General features: G+C 45.2%; 1 protein-coding gene across 1 annotated transcript in view; it reads left to right on the top strand.

Annotated features, from left to right (window-relative positions):
• Positions 1–27,314, top strand: part of CACNA1H (calcium voltage-gated channel subunit alpha1 H) — a 254,734-nt gene that overhangs the window by 140,119 nt on the left and 87,301 nt on the right. Inside the window, exons 6-9 of the mRNA XM_040592883.1 lie at positions 827–986; positions 10,161–10,476; positions 23,183–23,275; positions 25,208–25,994. Coding sequence (XP_040448817.1) covers positions 827–986; positions 10,161–10,476; positions 23,183–23,275; positions 25,208–25,994 — 1,356 coding nt within the window. The remainder of the gene's footprint in view (positions 1–826; positions 987–10,160; positions 10,477–23,182; positions 23,276–25,207; positions 25,995–27,314) is intronic.

Genomic DNA, 27,314 nt, shown 5'->3' with positions numbered 1-27,314 from the left:
CAGAGGTTCATTTAACCTCTATTGAACTGCTGAGCTGCAAGTCATTATTCACCTTTTATTCTTGTTTTATCCTTGAGTTTAAAGGTGCCCTGATGTGTGAGACAGAGACAGGGCAGCCCTCAGGTGCCAGCCCAGTCCTTGCCTCCTTGACCACTCTCCCCTAGGCAGCGATGCTGGGAATGTGCTGAATGGGAATTCAAGTTTTAGCTGAGGCTCTGCAAGGTTGACTCATTCCTCAACAAGAAAGAAACATTTGCACAGTGCTTTCCCCCTCAAAAAAGTCAAATTTTCCCTTGCCTTCCCTGTTTGGCAGTCCTGTAGCCAGCAAGGAGAGGAGTCCTCCTTGGAAGAGGAGGTGTCCAGGGAGGATGCTCAGAGCAGCCACAGCTATCATCCTACGCGAGGCTATGTATTGTTTAGGGGAACAATTTGTATGATTCATGAGAGATGTTCAATATGTTTATAGATATATATTTTGACAATTTCTTAAGAGGCTGATGGTTTGTGGAGGTGTTTCTCCAGGAAAGACTGTCTCACAGCTTTGCCCATGTTTGTGTGTTGTTGAGTACTGCGTTACTGAAAACATCCGAATATCCCATCCTTAAGTCCACCCTTTGGAGATATGTACATTGTTTGTTCCCACTTGCTGCTAAGCCTTTTGCACTCTCTACCTTCCTTTTCAGCCTTAAGGCCTAGGGGAAAACGTAAACATCCCAATTCCTCTGCCCAGGATGCACTGGCTGCACAACCAAGCTGGGAATGGTACAGCCTTCCTGCTTTCCCCCTCAAAGGACTCCTCTGACCTGTTTTCTCCTTCTCCCTACAGGTATGCGAATACTCGTCACCCTGCTGTTAGATACTCTGCCTATGTTAGGCAACGTCCTCCTCTTGTGCTTCTTTGTCTTCTTCATCTTTGGGATTGTCGGTGTGCAGCTCTGGGCAGGGCTGCTGAGAAACAGGTGTTTCCTAGACAGGAATTTTGCAATGTAAGTACAGCAAAAAAATCTCCTCCACTTTTTCTGCCTTTTTCTCTCTCTCCCCTGCCAGAGAAAGTCCAGCGGTCAGCAGGGTTGGTGTCCAGCCGGGATGCAGCCAGGGCTGGATCCAGCAGCACTGTGGGTGAGAGCACAACGTGGCCACGCTGCACAGCTGCAATGGCAGCTCTTAACTGGGCTGTCATCTTGATTCACAGGTTTCTTGGCTTCAGGTCTCTGAGTCTGGCTAGGTACTTTTTGTATGAGAAAAAACACTTGTCAGCAAGTTGCTGAACATTTGGAGTGGCTTTTTCTTGTTTTCTCTCTGTACCTGAAGGACATTAGTGGTTTGGATTACCTCTGTCTGAGGAAACTGAGATCCCTGACTCTGGGAATTTAAGGATTTAAACCAAACAAACACATTACAACTCTCCTAGAATTGCTAGTTCCCAAAACTGTACAGGTCTGGGAAGTCACCTAGCACACCACACCACCTGGCAGGGGCTTGATGAGGTGGTCTGCATGCTGGTGCAGACAGCACCATGGATATACTACTGAAACACACAAATCTTTGCAGGCATATTAAGATAAGAAGCTTGGTGTGAAATGCATTAAAGACACTTGTACGCTGCTCTCAGTCTGGGACAGGCATCCAGGATGGGCAGCACATTTGTTCACCTGCTGGTTTTGGCACAAAAATTAAGTTTTGTTTCTTCCAGTCTAGGCTGTTGCAGGGACCAGCATCCTTGCCAGGTGCTGAGGGTGCTAATAGGCCTTAACTGCCCTGAGGAGCCTCACCTGGGACTGCCACCCACACCCTGCCCATGGCCCAGGAGCTCTATTTAAGCTTAGCCTGGGGTACCCTGTTCTGGTTTGAGCTGTGCTGTTGGTGTGCTTGTCTCTAGCTTTTTGTTCTTGGTTTCTTTGGCTCCTGCCTGACTTCCCTGGATGGGTCCTAGATCTGGTATAACACTTGCCGTGCCTGGGGCTTTGGATGGACCCTGCTGCTGGACCTGGGCTGTGCTCAGACTGTCTGTGCAGGTGCTGCTGGCACTGGGATGACTCTTGGCTCCTGGCTTATCCCCCGTCACGGGGCAGTCCAGCTCTTGCTGCTCCCCAGCAAACCCTCAGCATGATACTGAGCTTGGGCTGTTCTGCATTTGCCCCTTCAGAGGTGCAATGTAAGGACACACCTTAAAACCTGTCAGCACAACAAAAAGATCAAAACAACATGCAGCCTGCAAGCTTCCACAGAAAAGGGAAGTCTGCCTGGGAAAATCCTTCCAAAGGGCTCTTGTCAGAGACTGCTGGAGATGTCAGTGCCTCCGAGGTGAGGAAATGCCTGAGACCAGCTAATCTGGGCAATTCTAGCTCTCTAAGAGAAGATCGAGCCTGTAATTATATGTTTGTAATAATCTGCTGTCTACAACTTGTATTCCGTCTGGAAGACAAGCAGAGATTATCCCTCGTCTCTACCCCAGGTTCTGTTCTTGCTTCCCTGATTAGTCCTGTGGCTTTCAGCTCTCTGAGCCCTTCGCTGTACTGCAGACTGTCTCTGATGATACTTACTCATCCCATCAGAGATGCTGAAGAGCAGAAAATCGATGAGTCTGTCGTGTGTACACTTCTGCTCCTGCATCTAGCTGTGCCAACCTTGCAAGCTCTCTCCTGCATCCATGACAGGTATTTGCAGGTCACCAAGGCCCTCTCTCACTCAGAGTAACTCCTGAGCTGTCACTGAAAAGCCCGAAGAGTGGTGTTAAAGCTGTGCTTGGTGGCCTGGTTGCATGGGGAAGGCGGTGTGTGCTTTGAGCACAAGGAGTGCAGAGCTGTAATTATCTTCAGTGAGTCCCTCTCATCTCGTTGACCAGGTTTCTAAAATGCTGTGTGATTTCCTGCGAAGTAGAGCTTTTAAAATTAACCACAGGGGGAAAGGTTTGCTAAGTACAGATATTAAGCAGACTGTTATGTAATGGCCATTAGCAGCATCAAAAGCATTGCAGGATTTTCTTATCGGGGTCTTGGTCTGGGTCACGGAAGGCAAAGTCAGGGCTCTGTGTGCTAAGCCTCAGGAGCTCTGTTTGAAGGGACAGGAGGTTTGGAAGGGATCTTTTCCTTCCCACTTCACCGCAGCTCTGTGTTGGTTCTTGTGTCCCCTCCAGCAGCAGATAGTGGTGGATTTGGGTGGCTGTGGGCTATCCATTGCCTCTGCCCAATTCCTGTTGCTTGATGCCATGTGGTTGGGGTTATTGTGAACAAAGTTACAGCATTCCAGAGAAATGGGGAGAAATGAGTTTTCTGGCGTGCCTGTGGGGCAGCTTTGTTGCAGGACTGGGTTATTCCAGCTCTAGTGGTGATTGTATCAGCATAAAAAATGTGGGTTGCTCTGGTACCATCACCCAGACCGAAGCTACTGTCTTGGTCTGTGTTTTGCTGAGTTGGTTTTAGACCTGAGAAACCTGCCTGCAATGGACCAGTCCCTCCATTTCCAGCTAGAAGCTATCCCAGGTTGATTGGAGCTTGGTGTGGAAGTTTTGGTGAATCCAGATGGAGCTATTCCCATCTTTCCTGTCATTTGTTCTTCTGAATCCATAGTGCCAGGCATCGGGATATGGTTGACCCCTGCAGTGGTCTTTAATACCCAACAGCAAGTTGTATCAGGGGAAAAAGCATGGAGTGGCAGTACCAGGGAATGCATTTCAGAGTTGCATCTTCCTGCTGTTGTATAGAGGGACCAAAATATACAGCCTTGAGCCCAAGCTGGCAGGTCTTGGGGACCAGCAGCAAGATGCGGTCTGCCTGCAGACAGTATGGAGTTATAGGCAAAGTCAAGCTCGGGACTGGGTTGGAGTGGGTCCATCACCATGTCCTCATACACTCCATCCCTGCGCCAAGCTGCTGTTTGGCGTTGGTGCTGGAGAGCCCTGACCACCCATTCGCTTCCAGGGAGAGCTGCCAAAGAGAACAGAAACAATAAAACCTTTACCCAGGGGATGCAGGGCTAATGTTAAGCTCTGGGTTTGGTTAGAAGTAAATAGAGTAGCATTCTGCAGGAAAGGGGTAGTGAGATTCTGGTGGTTTAGTTTTGTCTACTAAGTCCCAGTGGTGGTGTCTTCAGTCTAAAATAGTGTTTACCACCCCTTCAGCAGGCTGCAAGGGGCTGGAGGATGGACAGGCATGCTGTGCACCCAGTTTGGGGCTGAGCAGGTGATGGTCCTGGCTCAGATCTTCTTTACAGCCTTGTGAAGGGGAAGACCCGAGTTATTGGTGGGGATCACCTTGGTGGGGGTGTCAAACCTTCCCAGATGGGAATAGAACTGCTTGAAAGTGAGGGTGAGCGTCTGAACACAATCCAGGGTGCCAGGCAAGGAAGGGTCATAACCCCAAAGCTTTTCTGGAGAAAAGGAAGTGTAAGCTTGCTCAGAGACTGGTGATTCAAATATATTTTATCTGCTGCATGCTTCTTTGCACACTCACTGCCAGCAGCTTTCTGGGCCATTCAACTTTACAGCAGGCATCAGATGGAAGAGTTGACTTTGATTTTGCCATCATTCTTCTTCCTGTTGAAATCTTTTCTTTTAAATCCCCCTTGAAAGTTGGCCGCTTCAAGTAAGGAAACTATTTTTAAATATAGTACATTCTGATAGAAATGTGGGGACTTCTTTGAGGTGCACTGAAAATACCTGCTTTCTCTCTCCCTTTGAAAATTGCACTGTTGCAATGCAGTATCATGCTGGAAGGAGGTTGTTTTATTAAGGACTCTCTTTGAGAGGTGACTTTGAAAGAATTACAGGCAGTTGCTGGGCTGTTGCAGTAGCAGGTTGGCAAACAATAAACTGGAGTGGGTCACTGCTGTTGAGGGCATGTGAGAAGCTGTCCCTGCCCAGCCAGCCCTGGAGCCCAGAGCGGTGCTCCAGAGGGCCCCGGTGGCTCAGACACCTCTTTGCTTCCCCTGGCATTGCACAGCACTGGGGGACAGCAGCGCCAGGTTGGTCTCCACTGCTCTGTGAGCAAGTGCAGGAGATCCCTGGCAGTGGGAGCTGGAAAGGGAATTTCTCAAGGGCTTTTTGCATGGTCTGGTCTGTGAGGAAGGCTTGGTATGCATGCATGGGAATAGCAAGCAAAGCCAGCAGCTTATCTGTAAGATCTCCAGGATGTGTATGCCCCACGAAGCCCTTCTGGCTCCCTCCTGCCATCATAAGCTGCTGTCACCATAAATAAAGGAATTGGTCACCCCCAGCTTGTCTGGGTTCTTGCTGCTGGGGCTGCTCCTTACTTGTGTGTTGTTACGCAGAGTACCATTTTCCCCCTCATGGAGCCTTTCGAAGAACTCAGTGGGTTAGAAGCAGGAGAGATGTGAAATGCTGTGTATTTATCTAATGCTGCAGGACAGTTATAATGTGAGTGCTTCAGTCTTAATTAACTCCGTACCTGCTTGGCATTGTACTGCCTTTGGCTCCTTGGCTTTTGTAGAGCTGCAAGAAGGTGCAGACAGCTCTGAGTTTGTCTGAAAGGTACTTCTGAGTTCTGTTTAATTGCTCCTCCTGGCATCACTCTGTGCTGCAACGTTGGGTTGTCAGCAGGATTTCCTCCAGAGAGCAAACTCTTCTTGGAGGGAATGGATCCTGCTTGGTGCTGAGTTTTTTCCACTTTTTCCCTTTCCTCCTCTGCTCCTCATAAAGCTGTAGCAGGATTGTGTTCAGCACACACACACCGTACTCCAGTGGCTGTGGATGATGCCCTGCATGGGATGGTTGGGCTGGCAGGACTGAGCCTGGGGGAAGATGGAGCAGAGAATAATTGTTCAGCCTCCTTTGACAAGGGAGACAATGGACTTTCCTGCCCCACTGTTGTTCTTCCTGCACATGAACATGCCAAGGGACAGGGAGAGGAAAATACATTGTAAAGCTGCTGCAAGCCCAGAGAAAGATGTGCACTGGGCAGCTGGCTAAGAAAAGGGTGTTAATCCTTTCTAATGTGATAACAAGATTCCTTCCAGGGCTTAGTTTCTCATGTCTTTGCCCCAGAGCACAAAGGTCTCATGATTTGTGGATTCATTACCATCAATAAGTTATTTGGACTATACCTGTTGGCAAGTAACAAGAAAGTCCGATCGGCCTTCACGTGGAGGTAGATGGTCTTGGCAGAGCAAATTGATTTATTTTGTGGATACTGGGGATTCCCTCATTCTGCAACAATTTCATTTTTCATCCTTGCTCTCCTTCCTTCTTTTCCCTTTTTGGTTTTACCAGAAAGGTCTTTAAGCAGAGGAACAAAGAAAAGGTCTTAAATTTGCAGTGCTTGCTGCCACTTGGTGTGTCCCTTCCCAACTGTACTTGGTGGTGGCAGAGCATCATGCATGTGTGGGTCCCTCCTAGCCAGCCAGGTGCTCGTGGTTATGCTGCACATAGGGCAGACATGGAAGAAGGAAGGGTTTGAAAAGGGCTGTGCAGAAAGTGGCCCCATGTGACTGATTTTGGCCTGTCACAGGGAGGACTTTTAGTTTGTAAATTATTTTGGGGGGCAACTGCAAAAATGAGCAAGGCAGAAAAAAGGGAGGATAAGATCAGTTAGGCAGCAGCAAAAATAAATCAACCTTCATCCACTCTTTGCAGTCAAGCTGTGCTTTGTTTTCCTGGTTTTATTTTCCTCCCACAGCCACCAAAGTGTGTCGTTCTTTTGGTTCTCCAGACAGTTTGTGCCCGGATCTTCTCTATGCAGCTTATTAGATCACAGCCCAGGGCACTGTGTCTGCAGGCAGTATTTCTTCTTCAGCCCAAGGCTTCCTAAACAGTGACTCATGGGGAAACATGCAGCCTCTCAAATCTGTGGCTTGTCAAGAGCCCTTCTAGTTGCAATATGTCATGAACAGAGAACCATTGCGTGAGGGGGAGGTTGGTCCTGTAGGTTCCCGCAGCCTGGTTGCGTTTCTACTCTCCAATGAAACTGGGTGCATGGGCTCCAGCAGAACTGTGGGCACACTGCACTCTGGCTGGCTGGGTCCCTGTCCAGCCTGCCTAGCTGGGGTGGGCGTATCTGGAAATCAGAGATCAGCTCTGGGGGCTGAAATAAAGATGATTAATCTGGAATAACGAATATGTGCCAGAGTCCTGCAGCTGGGAGGGCAGACAGCTGCGGAGTCACGTGTGGCATTGAACGTTGTGTATATTGTGCCATGGTGGGAGAGGCAGCTCACAGGGGAGCTTGGGTGTGAGGTCGGAGTGGAGCATCGTGCTGGTGCATCAGCCATTCAGTCTGAACACTTCTTCCATGGTCAGCGTTCTTGGCACAGGCATGTGTGTGTCTGCATCTAAACATGAAACTGCTCCCAGGAAAGGAGCTTGTGCAGCCATAGCTGCTAATTACACAGTCATCCCTCCAGATGGTCCATCTCCCTCTGCAAGTCCGGCTTTGCTCTGGGTAGAATCCTAATTACACTGGCCCACAAGCCAGGCGCTGAGCCTTCCTGTCCTGCCTGCTGCCAAAAGGTGTTTGTGATCAGGAGGTTTCTGCTGCTGGTGTTGTGTTGCTTCCAGGGTGGTGAAGGAAATAAGTTTTTGCTGAGGTAGTTTCACCTGGCTCTAGAGCAGGTTTTCCTGGAAGATCAGTTGTAGTTTAAAAGAGTATGTCAGCGGAGTGGCACATCCAGATCAGGGAGCCTTGGTCAGCATTGTTTTAAGGGAAATGAGAAAGAGCAAGGGATGTTCCTGAGATCACACAGCGTTGCTGCAGGGGCTGAGTGTTCAGTGTGTAGTTTCAGGGTTGCAGGTTACTGTCTGAGACTCACCTCTGTGGCTGTCTGTACTGCAAGGACCTGGGCTGGGCACTGAGCTGCCCAAACAAAGTTTCACATTTGCATGACTTGTCACACTGGGGATTTGAGAACTGCAAAGATCTGTTGAGCCTGAGCTGGAGGTCCAGGTGCTCTGATTAGACGGTACCAAATGAGACCTCTCCTGCCACCACCTTAGGGACTCAAAGTAGTTCTTTGACTGTAACCCACAAAATCCTGGTTTCAAGAGTGGTGAAGTCAGCCCTGGCAAAGCTGGGCGGTATGTCAGAGTCCTGTGGCCATGCTGCCTCGTGTATCAGGCAGTGCACAGCATAGTCCAGGCTTACTCTAGGGTTGTTAGACCCCTGTCGTCACCACCATTGATCCCGATGTCCTATTTGAAAGACTTCAGAGCTCCTGAGTACCTGCTGCTGAGTTCCTTGGGAGGAGGCTAGTGGGACATGCACCTATAGTCTCTCCAGCCTGGAAGTTTCAGAGGCAAATGTCCTTCCTGGGCCTGGTGAGGCTGGCATGGTTCTGCCCTGGACTGCATTGTGTGTCGAGGTGCAGAGCCCTCCCAGAACCTCTGTGGGTGAGCAGGCTCAGGCAGGCCCTATGGCTGTAAGCAGAGATGTCCCAGGTGTGGTGAGGTCCCCAGCACATTTGAGGGTGCAGAGCATCTTTGCATCTGAACTAAGCCCCTCTGCATACTCACTGAGCCCAAAACAGAGCTGCCTCCCGCTTGTGAGTTAGAAGTCACTTCTCAGATGTCTCTTCTCCTCCTCCCTCTGTTTCTTCTCTCAAGTTCCCCAGCTGTCTTTGCCAAAATCTAGCACTCCCAGACTCATCCCTGTGCCTTGGTGTGTTTTAAGCCTTTGCAGTACCCCCCTCTGCGTGACAAACTCTGCAGGTTGTAGTATCTGATCTACTAGCAAACACTGTGCTAGGGTGACACTCAGCCTTTTCTTCAGCTTGTTTCATATGGAAATTTCCTCCAACTGAAACCAATTCGTGGGAGGGGAAGGACAAGGCTTTTAGGCAGTCTGGGAGGAAAAACATTTTTCAAGTTTTTCTTGCCTCTTGAATCTAAGGCATAGAAACCGGGAAGAAGATATTGCAGTTTTGTCTAGAAGTGTGGGAACACTGTGCAATGGGAGGGGAATAGCTGGTGAATACATTTAATTACCAGTGAACAATGCCCAATTCCTCTGATGAAATACTCTTGCCTATTCCTGAAGCTGGATGAACCCTCAACACCCATCTCAAGTAATTCATTGATGGAGGAGAACCAAATTCCCCGGGAAAGCTGTTCAGGGTTAATTTCCCCTCAGCTCTTCCCTGCAGCAATTGTTCTCTCAAAGTGCAATAGCTGAGTGACTCCTGCTTGACTCAAGGGTTTTGGGGAGCAATTTCAAGCAATTGTATGGAATAACACTAGTTTGGCACTCATTAGAGCCAAATGTTGGATACGTTCAGAAACAGATAGAAATACAGCTGTCCTGGCTTGGAGAATTACCTGCTTATCTTCTACCCATATCTCACTTGGTCGTATAATTGTGTATTGTCTTTTCCCTTATCTCCTGACTGATTATATCGCATCTTAGATCCCTGCAGCTCTGAACACAGCAGATAAGGTCGGCTTTAGGACTTTGCACCTTCTCATTTTGAATAGTGCTTCAGCAGCGTGAGTGTCAGTGGGTCTCACTAATACTAATCAAACAGCATGAAAAGTCCCAGGCTCAGTTTGCTCGCTGATCTGCCCCAGAGCATAGCTCGGGAAAAGGCACATCCCTGCTATGCTGCAATTAGAGCACTTGCTTATCTTAGCTGTAACAGAGCCATAAACTTTATCCAGGCCAATTAAATCAGATATGCAGTAAGCATACAGTTCCCATTAATGTGAGCTCTTAGTTTTTCTTATGTAAGTACAGAAGGAATTTGAGGTAGCCTGTGGCTGGATCTCTCCTTGTTAGTTCAGCTCACTCATCACAGAGTCATGCTGAGGGGCAAATTTATTGGAAAGCTGCTTTGCCATCAGCTTTTCTGAAGCATGTTCTGAGCATGAGAAGGGCTATCTTAGAATCCTTAGATAGAAAGAAGTTCCCTAGATTTTTGGGACGCACCTGGCCTGCTGGGATTTTTCTCTTTATACCCTCTCATTTCAACTTTCAGCTGCCTTGTTCACTTGGAAAAAACCTCAGGCTGATCTTTAACTGAAAGATCACTGGTGCCTTTCAGGATGCAAAAAGCTTTGTAGACAGAGGTAGGGGCTTGCTGTCCCCAGTCTGATGGGGCTGAAGGGCAAAGGAGAAATAACACACCCAAACCAGAAACAGAAACCAGTGCTTTTTAGCTGCTGCTGAAACAAGGGATGTATCATTTATTCTCATCCTTCTCTTTTTTTCCTCCTCCAGGACATACAACCTTACCTTCCTGCATCCATACTACCGAACAGATGAAGCGGAGGAGAACCCGTTCATCTGCTCATCGCATCGTGAGAACGGCATGCAGAAATGCTCCAACATCCCAAACAGGAAGGAGTACAAGGTGGAGTGCACCTTGAGCATGGACTCCTACACCCCAAGTTTATACAACCCTGACTTCAGCAGCAGGAATGCCTGCATAAACTGGAACCAGTATTACAATGTATGCATGGCAGGGGATGTAAACCCACACAACGGAGCTATCAATTTTGATAATATTGGATATGCCTGGATAGCTATTTTTCAGGTAAGATTCTCATAAAGATTTTTCTGTTTCTTTTTGTTTTGTCATCTTTTGTTTGGAAAGATTTTGGTAGATGTGTCAGAGGAGAAAGGAATTCGCTTGCACCTGTGTGAAACTGCAATTAAAGACACAATGAGTAAATTAATCAGACAATAAGCCGCACAAATGTTGCAAGAGAGCATCTGGAGAGAACAGCCATTTTTTCAGTGCATTTTGGAAGAGGGGGGGAAAAGACTTCTTGAGGCAGACAAAAGTATGGCAAGGTCTAGCACTGCAAATCAGACCTGGATAAATCCCAGGGATTTTTGAGAGTTAGGATCTTTATTGCTGTGGTATCAGGAAATGGAAAGTGTTGATGAAGTCCTTAAACTAGACTTAGTATCACTCTAAAATGCAGCAGCTAGCTCGATGGCTTGGTTTGGGCTTGATTCTAGAGTTACAGGGTTATACTGGGTAGTATGGTGTGCTGGGGGGAGGAAGAAGTCTGTTCCAGCTAGAATACCTGCAAAGAGACTACTCACATGGAATTTGAGTCCGTCTTGATCCACGCCTATACAGGTTTTCGCTAGAGACCAAAGTGCTTCTAGCTCAGACTGGAGGAGCCTTTACAAGTGACAAAAACACTCCACCAACTGAAGTGCTTTAAAAGCATTTGTAGTTCTAGAACGCTGGATAACTGATCTACACAGTCCAAAGGCTATGGTCACTTAGGGCTAGCCTACGTTAAATTATCCATGTACTGTTTTCCATTTTTAATTTACACTTTGTTTTTAATACAAATTTCTTTCTGCTTTTGGCTAGATGCCCTGTTTTATTTTGTCCTCCTGACGTGTAGGTGAAATCTATTCCTGAAAGAGAAGAAAATTCTCCTTTTAGTTTTGTTAATGATGAATAATTACCTATTCAGAGCTCTTGATTCCATTTATGAATTTGCTTCTAGTTTCCTATTATAATAGGAACTTAATAACTTCAGATTTTCATCTGGGAGTTGTAAAGAGGCAACTGCTTGCTCTGGGCATCTTGTCTGCTCTTGTGTTGTCGCAGTAGCATACCTTGAATCACACTGCTGCTGGTGTCAGAGGCTTAAAACCAAATCCAGAAGGGTTCAGACAGATCCCAAGTTTCTACTAGGCTGTGTTTTTTAAAATGCTTTGGTTCTTTCCTGGAATTAGTATGTCAAGAGAGGAGCTGCCATTGTAACTTTGAATATTTGTGACTGGTAGTGAGTGTTGAGTAAAGGAAAGAAGGAAATCAGAGCAAGAACAGTAGATAGACCTCCGGATGCACTTGCATTCTCCTTTTTCTGCTGTTGCATAGTCCTTTGACAGAGCTTGATGGATGTGCCCAGGAGGTCGTGTCTGGCTCCCACCACGGGGCAGCAATGTTCTTGCCAGAGAAAGGGCAGAGGGCAATGCATTGCAGAGTGCTTGTGCTAGTGCACTGAAAATGAGCGGGTGCTTCTCGAGAGGTTTTACTTCCAGAGCCTTTTTGCAGGCTGAAAGTTTTCATTTCATGTTGGTATTTCATTTTCTCAGCCTGAAAATGTACAGTTTTAACCCAGGAAGAACACACCAGCCGCAGCAGAGGTTTCAACAGATTCCTTTGGGCAGAGCAGAGTGTCTGGCAAAGTTGGATATTGTATCCATAGATCATTTTGGCAGCTGCCAGGAGGTTTATGATTGGTTTTAGTGCTGCTTTGGCCATCCAAATGCTAAAGAGTATTTCTAGCCAAAACCTCTTCTTACATCTTTATTCCTTTTAGAAGGACTCACTTTTAGAAACTGAAGACAATGTAACTCCAGGTAAAGCAGCAGCAGTTGGGAGTAAGGTGCTTGCTTACCTTTGATATGGAAAGAGTAAATAATTACTGAAAGAGGTGGGGTGCTAAATCAAAACAATTGCTGTAAGCAGAGAACATTTAACAAATAAAGCTATTGAGTTGTGATCTCATTACATTTAATAGTTGAAGCTGTGTAGCACCAGGTCAGCAGTTAGATGAGACTTAAAGTAAGTAGTGCAGAAAGTAGAACTGATGGTTTTAGTCACTCAGGAGCTTCCCTGTGAGTCAGTATTGAATTACTGGGCAGAAAGCACACTGCTTTATTCTGGATGAGACAAGTCCAATTGTCCTGATCCCTTCTGGGGATTAATGAATATGTGGTACTTTTCAAGAGTTATAATGGTGGACTGAACCTCAAGGTCTGGCAAGCCTCCAGTTCGCATAATGGCAATCTTAACACTCAGCTGGATAGAGCATCCCTCATGATTTATCCCAAATGAGTTGGAAATCTGGCATGGTTTAAGACCTGTCAGAAGGGAGGTTGGTGAAATGAGCCCCACAGGTGAGATTCGGAAGGAAGCTTCCAAGTGCAGTGACTGCAAGTCATACCCATACATATACCAAGGGCACAGTTTAATACTGTGCGGACTGCAAACAAACAAAACCAAAAGCAGATTTGACAGGGAAATCTGAAGATCTCTACGCCAAAACATCCCTACGAAGGGTGCACCAGGAGGCTGGCAGTACGGCCAAGTTCTTTCAGCTGCTGGAATTTGGAGTTAAGCAGCCAAGCTGAAAGACATTTAACCTCATGGTAGTGATCCTTACTTGCAAGTAGAGCTGGCAGCAGGGCATACCAAACAGTGAAATGCATTGTTGACCTTCCAAGCAGAGTAAGTCAGAGGCATTGGACAGGAGAACCAATGTAGTGCAAATAAAAAAATCTTGAAGGAATAAAGATGATGGCTGCATCTAGTTGAAAGGATAATAATTCCTTATGTAATCCTGCAAATGATTCATGTTTTGATTCCCCTCATTTGTTGTGTAATAGGCTAATTCATGTATATATTTGTTACAAAGGCATGTTCAATGGCAAATTATGTGAACTAATTAGCTTATTACAGAATAAATGAAAGGAGATGGAACTTAAATTAACTGTGAGGTTTGGCATGATATTAAGATCCCTTTATTGCACATGAATTTCAGCCGCAACAATAAGAGCAGTAATTACAGGTATTGTTGTCACACTGCAAATGATGAATTACCCACCTAACCAAAGTCCAATTTAATTCGAATTACTGACAGTCTGAGTACAGCAACCAAAACACTGCCACCTTCCTAACCATCAGTCTCAGTATGGCCAGGCCTGAATGCAGAAATCCTGTTAAAAGAGGTTTGGATGGCTGTTAAGGTGCACAGTTTGGAAAGAAGAGATAATTTAGGCTACTTTGCAAACCACAGAACATCGCTTGGATCATTTCATGTCTGACTTGCAGAAAAGTAAGACCTATACTAGCATGTTACATCAGGAGGCAATGCTTTTGGCAAAACCAGTGAGGCAAATTTGAAGGAGCTATAGCCATCAGCTAGGCAGAACCAAGATGAAATCAAGGGAACAAGGTGTTCCTCTGTGCCTCCTTCCAGGATATAGTTGTAAGGACTGAACGCTGAGAGCAAATGTATGGGAAAAATTACATGGACATTTCACAAAATGTCTATCAAATAAGAGATATTTGTCTGGCAGTTCAGAGGAGCTATGACGCTGCTGGTGTGGCTGAGTTACCTTTTCTATGGCCTCTTCATGTTTGTTTCAGAAGCAGTTGCATTTCCTAAGGGGCTTCCTTAATGAAGGATCCTCTTGAAATTCATACTTGGGTACAGCTCTCAGATTCACGATTCTGTTTCTGGCTTATGTTGTTCTGAGTGCCTATTGCTTCTACAAGGTTTTGCTTAAGAAGACATCTCAGTTAACAAGTTAATCAAGTCATACAAGTAACACATCTCTGGCCCATCATCAGAAGGCCCTAGCGAGGGAATTCTCAGAGGAGACTGCTTAGCATTCAGCACCCCCCTTGCTGCTGTCAAGAAAAAAAAGAAAAGCCTGGCTGTGTTCACAAGAGCTGAAGACAGCCCAGCAGGCACACGACATGATAAGAATGCCCAAGAAAGGAAAAGCTGAATCACCTTTTGAAGAAAGATGTCTGAGAATAGAGCAGCATTAAAGGAACTGTCAGCAGAAGCAAGAGTTAAGGTGTTGTCTTGATAGGGTGCTTAGGTGGAGAACCTCTTTGCACCTGGTCTCACCAAAGCTAGGAGTATGTTACGGCCACCAAGGTGGGTGACCAGCTCCGGAGAGAGAACCAGCTTGGGGTGGGAAAGTAGGGGAACTGATGCACGCACTTCTTCCTTCATTTGTCCTTCTGCAGACACTTTACTCCAAAAGCAATGGCAGGCTGCCTGAGCAGGTGCAGCAGTTGGCAGTGGCAGCCGTGTGCTGCAGGCCACCTGCTGAAATAGCCCTTTTGTTTGGATGTGAAGTTACCTCCTCTGTGCTCTAGCTTGTCAAAAAAAACCCCTGGGAGCTTGTGTAAGCTCTCTCAATCCAATCATGGATTTATTCATTTTTGACCCTGTGCTATGTGCTGATGAGGAGCTTGTTTTGTCTCCATGTTGCTGACTCTGCTTCTGCCAGGATCTGCACCCCTCCTAGCTGTGCCTGTGGCTGGGCCAGCTGAGAAGGTACAGGGACTGGGGGAAGATGTCATGTTTGGAAAGGGGAAGGTTCATTTGTCTCATTTCACTATTGTTTGATGCCCTGATCTGTTCCACAGCCATTGCCTGCTTCACATTGTTTCAGGCTCTGTCCATCACGATTTAAATCCTTCCCTGAGGATTACTCCCCTGCCTGGAAATCTTTCAGCTAAATCTGTAATGGGAACTATATCTTCCATTCAAATTAAAGGAAAAAATTACATGCACTTCAATGTGTTTCTGCTATGGCCAAGTGCAAGAATGAGCTTGGAGTCCCTCCTCATCTATACTGTCACTCAGTCAAGAAAAGATGTCGTGTGGGCAGACAAGACCTGAAGCTCTACCATTTCTTTCCTTTAGAGTAAGCACAAACCTCTGCTCTGGAACCTACTGGCAGGACAGAATTGGCGGGGTCATTCTTCTTGTTTCTACTTGCACATCTTCCTTTTAGCTGGGCTGTAACTCAGATGGATATTTATAGGGACCTTTGTGGGGACCTGTTTTTCTTGCTTAGTTGCTTGGGACCCCAGGGTAGCTCAGCCAAGTTCCTTACAAAATGACAGCTCAGGAATGGTTACTCCAGTGTCTCAAAAGTATTGTATGTAAGATGCCACTAATATTCTTGCTTGCCTGTCTGCTGCAACCTCTGTTCTTCTGCTTCCAGTAGTCTTAAATGTTTTTGGGGAACAGCCAAAAGGCATGCTGAAGCAGAAAGAAGTGAAAGAGCCTGAGGCTTTCAACTGCAATTTTATTTATGCATGCAATGTAGTTTTGTGGGCCATGTTTTTTAGAAGCAGCTGTCACACTGGGTGCCCAGTGTTTTCAGAGTTCATTGAGTAGATAATTTTTTGGCCAAAAGGACTTTTTTTGTTAAATGGTTCATTCTTTAAATTGGAGATACATGTCAACAATGCTTATCTGTGCTGAATTTGGCAAGAAAAGAGTTCTAAGCTTTTAATTTCCACAGCTTCAAGATGATGCTTTGTCACTAGACTTGAATCTGTTTTGGATCACCAAAAATATTTCACTGGAAATGATGGGGTATGAGTTTTGTTGGTGTTGCTTTTTTTAATTTGGCTGGCGAAATAAACATAATTTTCAGCATTTGAAGAGCTTTCATGCTGAATACCAAATCTAAAAATATCCGGCCCCTTTAAAGCACCTCAGAGTGTGCTTCCAAGAGGATTAGTTGCTTTTGAAAAATCTTCTTAATTTTGAAGGTTAGAAGGAATTGTCCCATACTGCATAAGTCAGAGAGGCCATCCTCATGCCAGGGCCTGCTAACCTATGGGAGGTATTGGAGGGACCCAGCATGGCACAGAAACCTACCGCAACCTCTGAGGTTTTGGAAGGGTTTCATCCTACCTCAATCTTAGATTCTTGTGTTCAGAGTAGAAAGAGGAGTGCCTGCAGGAAGCCATGGCCTGATCCGGAGTCCAGTTAGGTGATGAAAAGGCTACTGGTCTTGAGGTACATCAAACACAGTTCTTACAGGGAAATCTTAATTTTGTTTTATTGCCCCAAACCTGCTCCATGATCAGTTGCTGCTGTTGCACCTTGCACTGTGAGTTGTAGATAGCCTAGGGGAGACTTGAAAGGTTCAGCTCCATTACCGTGACGTCCCGACACAACTCTCTCCAGACTGCATTGAGTTGGCAGACCCATCCAGGCGAAAGAGACACCCTGCACAGTCTGATTAGTGTGAATGGAAAAAGCTTAGACACTGGGACACCTGAAATGTGCTTTGTGTCATTGTCCTGCACAGAGGACTGGTTGTGCTTGAAGCTATACATCCTTTGTCCCTAATAGTCTCTAATATAATTTGAAATATACAAATAACAAAAGTCCTTGCTTTTTGCATTTGGCCCAGTACCCTAAACCACTGCTGTGTTCCAGACAGTGGTGTCTGGAGAAGCGCTGTCATTCATATAATTGCTGGTACAATGGTACACTCATCTGTAAACAAGGATCTCAGTCTGGCTTCGTTTCCCTTCTCCTCATTGCAGACTCTTCATCTTTCAGCCTTGCTCTGATATAAAACTGATTTATGACACTTTCTATGATAATGGACTCATTATTGCTGAAGCTAAATAAGTTAAATAAGTTCCCTGTGCATAAGATACTTTACACAAACAATGAAGACAGGATAATTATCACAGTAAATCAAACCTCATGAATATGGACTGAGCTGTGATTTGTTATAAGCAGCAGTGCTCTGAAATCAGTGATGTTTTGCTATCAGATGAGGATTTTACATTATTTAGTGTGAAACAGAGACAGCTACTCACCTTCCTTTTGTAGCAGAAGTTTTTGTGCCATTTTTAAGCCTGTAGATTCACTTCCATGAGGTTTTGGGCCACCAATAACAGGGATGTGTTTGACTTCATTGCACGCTGGCTGCACTCTGCTTTTCAAGGTCCACTGTGAACTAGTAACACTGACCAGATATTTCATTTCTGTGGAACAAATTTGAGAGGTCACAAATGTAAGACATGCAAGGTTGCACAGTTTACCTTCTTCTGTTTTGCTGGGCCACTTTTCAGAGCAGACACATGGTTTGCAAGATTCAATTTATAAAGAAATGGCTAAAGTCACTTTGGAAAGTAAGCAGATCCTCAAAGTGAAAGGAAAAGCATCTGTTCAAAGGACATTCCTTACTCAATAGAATAAAACCTGGTTTTTTGACCACAGAGGTTACTTAACACTACGTGTCATGAGGAAATAATTAAAATTGGAAGTTGACTTTAAAAATAGTGATTTGATTAGCTGCCAAGCACTCTGTATATGGAAAAGGAATACTCCATTATTCACTGGTCAGTGCTTGCTAGCCAAATCAATATGCCCAGGAGGGCAGAATACATAGATAAGAGCAATGAATAGTGAAGGCCTTATAAAGCTTACTGAGACCATCATAGTAATTAATAGCTCTCAATTTATATCATTGGATCTTGTCTTGATAAGGTTTATTTAAAAAAACAAACAAAAAACCAAAAAAACCCCACCACACAACAAACTTGCAACAGGGCCAAGGAAATGATGAGATAAATAAATAAAACCAAATAATCGTGGCAGTCCTCAGAGCTGCTGTTTGGTTCACTATAACTGATTTTGATGCAGATAATGCCCCTCTTATCCCCAAAGGACCCAGTTTAGGCCAAAGAAAAGGTGGCTGAGTGCAAGCTACAGATGTCAATTAAGATGAACACTTCAAATGATTTGGAAACACGGGTTTCTCTGTATCTCTGTGTGTCCTGCTTTGGCCAGGCGCTGAGTTGGACAAGCACCTGCAATCCTGAACTCAGCCACCAAGGAAATGTCTGTTTCTCAAAGCTATGCTTTATAGGGCTTTTGATCAAAGTGTGAGATTTTGGTTCTCATACTTAGGGAGACTGTCTCTACAAATGAAGTTTGTTGAAGTAATCACAGAAGTGAAATATTGCCATGAGAAAGATCAGGCTGCAAAGCAAGGCTGCGGTTTTGTATGCTGTGTGTTCTGTTCTTATAATCTTTCCAGCTTCACTTCACACAGTAATTTTCCAAACTTTCCTCGATTGATTAGAGGCACCTCAAGGTTGATTTCTATCTGCAACAGTCCATCTGGCACTAGCCATTAGTGCTGTCTAATACATAGAAAGTAATTCAATGTTTGACTTTGCTAATTAAAGTAGTTTGGGTTGCAGTTTGGGTGTTGGGTTTTTCCCCCCAGGTGATTCTTTTTTTTGTTTTCTTAACTGACAACTAAAGCAAAAAATAACCTGCTCTTGAATGGATTATAGCCAAGAACTTGCAAAAATTTTGGCAGAGCTCAAAGACAAGAATTTTTATGATGAAAACTTCTTGACATAATAAAAGAAACTGTTCTGCAGAGACCTCTGAAGTGACCCCAGAAAAAATAATGTAGACCTCCTTTCTCCCTGGGAACAATGAGGAGGTCTGAGTTAATTTTAATCTACATCTCCCTTGTGACTTTCACTCTGGAGTTTTAGATTGACTAAAGACCTGATTCTGTCCCGATTATGCTACCATAAATCAGATGAGCATCTTTGTTACAACTGATGAAATTACTGTGGCGTGAACAAACCAGGAGGATCAGAATCACAGGACAGAAGACATTAAAAAAAAATAAAAATCTGATTGTCCACTCTCATACTGCTCATATTAATATGGGGACCAGCGAGTGCCTAACTGGGGACTGCATGAATGGTGTCTAAGCCAAAGATCAATGAAATAAAAATCTGTCTTCATGTTCACCTCAGTGAGCTTTCTGTTAAATTCTTGTAGTGATGGGAGAGAAGATTAGGCAGAAGACTCAGGGCTTTAGTACGTGGCCTCATAGGTATTAAAGGGAGACAAATGATTTATCACACCCTTGCCTGTGCCATGTAAGAGGTAAAAAACTGAATGAGCAGGCAAGGAGAATCATACTGAGCATCATACAGGATCTTTGATGGGCTGGAGGACAGCTTTGTCCTCTGCCCAGAGTCTCAGTCGTTTGAAGACAAAATCATTTCCCCATGCAAAGGGAGCAGTCTCCTTTCCCGTTGGGTCTGCAGCATGTGATTACAGTTGGCAGCACCCTCCAGGACAACCCTGCCAATCATCTTAATTGAATCTTTCAGCTATTTCCCTGCAGCTGCCAATTTTAGTGTGCCACGTATCTTGCGCATCTTTTTCATCAGAGCAGAATTAGGAAACTTGTTTCTTGCGGTCTTATCTCTGTTGATAAATAATTGTATGTTGCATTTTTGGAAGCTTTGAAATGGTATGTTTGGAGAAACTATTTAATATGTCTGTCTGTGAACAACCATGGCTTGAACAGAATTTAATTACTGAGACTGGATTGCTGAGATTGGAAAGCAGAAGAAAGGTGCTCCAGGTCCTTGGAAGACATCTATAAAGGGCTTGGAGGGCCAAATGTTGGAGCTGCAGTCAACTGTGTTAATCAGATTGGAAAGTGAAGAGAGGAGGAAGTCATTTCTGCTTAGCACAGTAGGTGATATTGCATTCAGGGTGCCCCAAGGGAGGAACAGCAGGCAAAGCAATGCTGAAAAAATATATCCGTTTTCTTGAGAGAATAGCGAGAATTGCTAGTTTTCCCTCTGAGTTCATCTGGTCTGAGCGTAAGTGTATAGGATCAAACCATGCATTGCAGCAGTAAACCTTGCACCAGTGCAGATGCCTTTGACTTGGTTCCAAAAAGAGTAAAAGAGTTTAGTTTGTGCTGTGTAGACCAGATGTTGGCAAATTCAAATGATCTGGTTCCCATTTACACGAAGGCATTGCTGGGGATATGCGGTGAGCTCTTGGAGTAGGTAAAAACGTACTCCTAAAGTCATTTGGAGCACTGTAAAGGACAGCAGGCAAGAAGTCCACAGCATGGCAAGAATCAGGCTGTAATGATCACTGACACTGTTTCAGTCCAGACAGGTGGCTATGTATGTGTATCGTCCTGCATTTCTCCAGAGCTATTTGATTGAAAAAAGAAGACAGAGGCCTGTAAGCACACTCTCTTACAGGATTGCTAGCGCTGTCTAATCCTCGGCAGCTCAGGAACCCTTCCCCTAGGTACTGCTGCATTTATACTGGGTGAGGAGTCCAAGAATGAATCCATAAAACATCAAACAGGAGAACAAAAGCCCAGAAGTCTGTTTATCCCTCCTGTATCCCTTTGGTCTACAAGTGAGTAGTAAATAATGCAAATTCTAATTACATCTTAAATATTCTGAGAGACAGATGAGCATTTTCAGCCCTCCAGAGGAGAAATGTGGTGTGTTGATTGATTCTTGCTGAAAGTGCTGTCTAGCATGCAAGAAAAATACCTCTATAAATATTGGTTGGCCCTCATTCTTGTCTCAGCAGCTGTTTCCCAGGTGGGGAGCTGGCAGTGCCTGCCAGAAGCCCAACAGCAGCCCTCAGGTAACTCCTTCTGTAAAGAGGGCTATGTGTTCAATCGTTTTAATACCTTTGATTTGAGAATTGTCAGCCAAACGCAAATTTGATGAAGAGATGTATCCAATACATTTGGAGTGCCTGGGTTCATTTTTCAGACCCAAGTGTAAATGGATGGAGTACCTGCTGTGGCAGCCTGACTCTGAAGTGCCCATCCGAATAGAGGGTAAGGAAGGGAGGGAACCTGGAACAGCACAAAGGAGTCTATTTCTTGGGTAGTTGGCAGTGATGTGGTTTAGCCTTGTGTCACCTCCTAACTTGATCCCTCCACCTTCCCCATGAACCTACACAGGCATTGGGTGCAAGAGATGATCTGTTGCCGCAGTGCACAACCTACACAGGCAAGGGATGTGGCCGAAAAGAACTCTGTGCTCTATAAATGTTTCAACCGTGTTAAAGGAAAGGCAGAAAAGGGCAATTCCAGTTTGATTGCTTGTCCGTTTCGCACTGCTGAACAGGCTGATTACTGCCTGGGTCTGCCCAGGCAGCTTAACCCCTTCTCAGACTCCAGGGTGAATGACAGCACTTGCATCCACACCAAAAAAATGGGTCTCTTGCTGAAGACTTTCTACCACAGATTGATCTCTGGGGTTCAGGCTGACCAAAAGGATTTTTTGGTTTTGTTAAACCCATGCCCCTGGAACCATAACATTGCTGTCTGATACCTGTATGTCGCTAACCAGCGGTGAGTATGCGATATGAAAGAGTGTCTAAGGCATGTGATGAGGAACAGGAGAGGTGGGTGCAGTTTGTGTGAATGCAGCCAGCATGTCATCAGACCTGATGGCTTAAAGTCTTTAGTGGTGCTGACAGAGTAGAACAGCTGCAGGGACAATTTCTACCTGCTCCTTGGCAGATCATGTTTATTGGTTTTAGTGTGATGTATTTGCTGGCTTCTTCTCACTCAGCTGCGTGGTGGGTGTTAAGTTATGCGTGCTTCAACATGGGAGGTGGGTTTGAAAACTTGCTGGCAAGACGTCACCATGTTTGACTTAGGGTGAGAGGAATCAAGAGTAGGCAGTGTCCCTCTTCCAGCACCCGTAAGCTGATGCAAGGTGCTCTTGACAGTCTTGGGGAAACTGAGTACTGATGATTACAAGTACAGCAATGCTTTTCCCCTTGCAGACGTGGTCGTATACCAAAGATCCGTATCTAGGAGCTTTTTCCAGCTCCTTGAGTAAAAAAAACAGGAGATAAGTGGCAAGGGTTCATGCCTGACTTCCCTGCAAGTGTTTTGCCCTGATGCTCCAGCTATGCCAAGGACATTGTTTTATTCACTGTCTCAACAACAAGTGCTTTATGGATCGGCTTTTCTGTACACACCATACAGAAAGTCCTCTACACTGATAAGGGTTGATCCTTTTCTTGTTCACGACAAGCTGATTCACAGTTCCTTCACTGCAAAGATGGTTTAAATCAGGAACGATGCCACTGAAATTGGAGGCAGGCAGCAGTTCTGGGTTTATGCTAGGACCACCGAGGCTCACATTTGGCATATATAGAGTATGTCAGTGCAAGTAAATTCAGACTGGATCTTTGATTTTGATTGAAATTGTGCTGGAATTTCAGCTCTAGGACTAGTAGCAAGACAGCACTAGGAGTTTGGTATGTTTTATCTAAATAAAAAGTGTAAATTACATGGCAGAATCCGCTTTGCTCTGCACACAGCCTGTGTGGTGTTAATTAAATCCTCAGCTTCTTTTTTAGTGGAAGGAAGACTGAGAAAACGAGTATGAAATCAATTCTACATTTAATTAAAGTAACTCTCTTCCATTCAGATGCTTTCCCACTGATACTAGTGATGCATTGTAGCAGTGAGCCAGTAGGAATCACAAAGAAATTGGTGTTACAGAAACAAAATGGACTTAAAAACTTAGGAATTTTATGGGTAGCATTACAAAACCAGGAGCCTGAGGTAAAAGCCCAGATCTCTGCACAGAGCTTTTTTTTTTGTTTATAATCCCTCCTTGGAATTTCTTTGCACTGGCTCAGAACTAGTGTTTCAGATTTTTCTTGAAATATTTTATCATGTAATTGTACCAGATTCAGGCCAGTCCTTTGGTCACACACTGCTGCTATCCTAAGCCAACTGGGAAAAGAAGTGCAGCAGGTCTGGATGGATCCTGAGAGATTCTGTGGAGTGATGTGTACCAAGCACTATCAGATTGATGTTTACTAACTTTTTGGTTGACTTTCGTTCTTACGCTTTCTTTCTCTGTCTTCCTGTAGGTTATAACCCTGGAAGGATGGGTTGACATCATGTATTATGTGATGGATGCACATTCTTTTTACAATTTTATATATTTTATATTGCTTATAATAGTAAGTATGAACTGCGAGATGCTCTTGTTCTTTGTCCTTGTGGGGTAAAGTTGGTCCCTGAGCTTTTCACCGGGAAGAGCCAGCTAGGATTCGGAGCAGGAGACCTTCCTCCCACCGTAAAGCATAATCATGCAGGTTGTGGGGACAGATTATTGGCTACGACAGCCCTTTTTAGCGTCACATGTTATGCATAGTCACAGCTTGTCGAGCCATATGGTCTTCCCTCCCTCTTACTTTCCCAGTCTTGGTCTTGTCACCTTGATGTGTCCTGACTGTTGTGCCTTGGCCAAGCAACTGCTAATCAGATCAAAAAGTGGAGAGGCGGTAGCTTTCCTTCCTTTAGCCTCCTCAGTGTGCCAGAGGACACCTCGCTTCAGTGAAGGGTCCTCAAGTTATTAAACTTCACCTGAGCCCTTTAAATAACAGTAATAACAGCAGTGCACCTTTCTGAGGTCTTACGGTGCTGCTGTACCTAAAAAACAAAGTATTACTCACTGGAGGTCCTGGAGGTTACCTTCAGAAGCTGCCATCCCATGGTAGCGAGGTTCTCCATTTTACAGTGAGCATGACCTTTTCCAGGGGTCTACATCTGTGGAAAAGTTAAGTATTTAACCCACGAGGAGACCAGAGGGAAAAGTACCATGTAGATGTCAGGCAGGACATGGGACGCAGGCGCTTCAAAGTGTTTTTGTGGCTGGATATTCTTTATATATAACTGTCCTCATCAGTGTGGTTTTGAAGGCCTTGGGAAGTCAAACCACCACAGCTCCCACCACCGGTGGGAAAGGCTTGGATCAGAGCAGTGTGAGAGTTTTCCAGTAATGGATAGCATTCTGAAGCCAGTGATTTTTGAGCCTTTAGCAATGGGCCATGCATAGTAGATCCAAACTCCACCGTTTGGGGCCCTTCTCTACGTATGGATCCTTGCAGAAAAGCCAGAAGGTGACTAATCTCCAAGTCACTTGGAGCTGGGAAAGGCACCTTTGCTGTTTCTCCAACAGTATCCAGGCTGATATTACAAGCTGGAGAATAGCACTGCAAACCATCTCCCAACAGATTCCCCTGAGGATTCACCAGACAATGGTCCAGATTAAATCCATACGTTTCCTACTGAGCACAGCACAGAGGTTTGGCCATGTTGACAGTGGCACTTTCTTGACGTCAGTCCTTTTCACGCCTAAGGGCACTGATTCTCTGATGGGAATAGCTGACATTTTCCTTTGGCTGATTTATAAGCCCAACTGGTAAAAAACCAGTTTGTGGACTCAACAGCTGAGGGAAGGATGTAGCCTTAGGTCACTTCACATTCTTGTCCTTGGGACTTTATTTTGAAAAGCTGGTATCACCCAAGAACACATCAACTCAACCAGACAATAAATCAAGCCTTTTTAGGAGCACTGAATCTCCTGGAGATGCATATCTCTGTGTCAGTGAGATAGAAGAGTACAAGGTCACAGGTGCATGGACCTTGACTGTCTTCCTCAAAATGAGGGTGTGCCAGGGTGTGCAGTGATAGAGAAAGAGAAGAGGCTGTTTCAGTACAGCAGAAATGGAACTTCAGACCATCTTTCCTTGCAGACTGGCCAGGTCTTTCCTAGTGATCTGTTTTGTGGCGGTAACTGATTGCGTTGTGTTTCATACACCCTGTGTTAGTAGCAAATGTCATCGTTGTTGAGGGAAGGAAAGTGGTGAAGGCTGCTGTTAACAGCTTTCTGTGCCATTGCCAAAATAATTTAACAGGGCTTAGGAGCAAATTTAGCAGCTCAGGCACATGCTGACATAACATTTGGTGAGCAGACCCTGAGATTTGGCATGTTTGGAAATCTCAGGATTTCTAAGAACCATGCTTCAAGCCCAGATAGCATGTGGTGGTGAAGAGCATGCCTTGTTTTGTCAAGTCCCTGCTAATTCCTTTCCCTGTGTTTTCTCCAGGTTGGTTCCTTCTTCATGATTAACTTGTGCCTGGTTGTGATAGCAACACAGTTTTCTGAAACAAAGCAGCGGGAGAACCAGCTGATGCAGGAGCAGCGGGCCCGTTATCTCTCCAATGACAGCACAATTGCCAGCTTCTCAGAGCCAGGTAGCTGCTACGAGGAGCTGCTCAAGTACATCTGCCACATCTTCAGGAAGGTGAAACGGCGGACAATACGCCTGTATAATAACTGGCAGAGTAAGCGCCGGAAAAAAGTTAACCCAAACAGCACCACAAATGGGCAAAGCCACCGAGGCAAAAAGCGCATCACCTCCATACACCACCTCATCCACCATCACCACCACCACCACCATCATCACTATCACATCAGCAATGGGAGCCCTCGGGGGCCGCGCTCCAACCCTGAGATTTGCGACCTGGAACTCAAGGTAATGAAACCTGGAGGCCAATTGATGCTTCCTTCTCCATCACCCAACTTGCAGAGCCCTGCTCCTCCAGATTCGGAGTCTGTGCACAGCATTTACCATGCAGACTGTCATGTTGAAGGACCACAAGTGAACTGTAAGTCTTCCAATGTCCCTGCAAGCATCAAACTGACTGCCGGACTCTCCAACCATGGCAGCATGAACTATCCTACCATCCTGCCTTCTCCAACTAGCAAAGCTAGTTCTGTTCCAGTTCCCAAAGGAAAGAAGAATGGTAATTCACCTGTGGCCATGGTTAATAGCCCTGTAAACTTGAGCACGGATTCTTATGGGAAGCTACAGCAACTGGTAGGAGAGCATGGTAAGGACAAACAAAAGCTGATTTTTGTTTTTTCTTAGAAAAACTGTGCAAAGGGCTGAAGAGTTAAGGTGTTAGTGATTGTAGCCGTGTAGGGTGCTGAATATGGAGACTATTTTGTGAATGCTATTTGAACCGAGCACTGAAGCCCAAAGTAGGACAGGTTGAGGGACTGAGACTTCTGGTCCTTCTACCCTTGTTAATGCAGTCATTGGGTAAAGCAGGAGACAGGATGGTCAGTGAGTTCAGGCCACTGCTGGAGGCCACTCTCCTGTGGTTACAAAGCATGTGTTTTTGAGCTGCTCTCATGTGCTTAGCAATGTCCTGGAGATTCTCCTGCTGTTCCCACCCAAAAACAGATCTATGCAGCCCCTGGAATTACATCTCTGGTGAATAACAGACCTGCCAGCAGAGAATCCCCACCTGCTTGTACATGGTACCTTGAAAGAGCAGGTGGAAGCTGGTGGAGAAGCATAAAGTATAGGAAACATAAGAAATCTAAAACAGGGAGGCACTGAATGAACTCAAACCAGACACTTCTAGCAACCCCTAGTTCAGCTCTGATGGGGTCCCTGAGCCTCTGATTATTTATATTTTTTTTTGGCAAGAAGAAGCAGGAGGTTTGGAGAAAAGCTCATGGCTGCTGCAGTGTCTTGCTCTGTGCCGGTCCTCAGAGGATGCGTGTGAAGGCAGCAGTGTAGCAGAGCTACAGCTCTCAGGCTTTTCCTTTCGTCTTTCCCCATTTGCAGAAGAAACGTAGGACTGCAGATGTAGGGCTCCATTCAGTCTCAGTGAATGAGGAATGTCTTGGGGACTCTTCTGTACCTCTGTCCCATCCCTATCTGTACAGATTGCAGCCACATCAGCACTGCTATTAGTGTAGTTTTGTATCCCTTTGCATGTAAGTCAGCCACTGCTGGAATAGTGATTACATGCAATACATAGGTTTCTGTTTTGCAAAATACTGTTGGTCCTTATGGCTGGAGCTAAATAGGGTGAAAAATAGGGTCTTAAGCCCTCAAACAGTAAAAAGTCAAAAGCTGTAGGTTCTATTTTTTAATCTCTTCAAGCCAAACTCATCATCTGTGTTTTTTCAGTGCCTGTGTTTTCCAAAACTGTTTATCTGTGTGTGCATGGACACAAATATTTATCCTAGTGATGTATGTGCTGAAAAAATACCAAGCCTAGCTGGGGGTTGGGGGTGTCACAGTAAAGGTTGCTTGCCAAATATGTTGGGTGGCTTGTCTTTGTTAATTTTTTTTTTTCAAGTGACCATACAAAAGGGTAAAGTGGATTGTTTATAGAACTTGCCTTCGGCAGACA

This window comes from Falco naumanni, chromosome 4 (assembly GCF_017639655.2).
Source record: "Falco naumanni isolate bFalNau1 chromosome 4, bFalNau1.pat, whole genome shotgun sequence".
Lineage (NCBI taxonomy): Eukaryota > Metazoa > Chordata > Aves > Falconiformes > Falconidae > Falco > Falco naumanni.
This window is presented reverse-complemented; position numbering and strand designations above follow the sequence as displayed.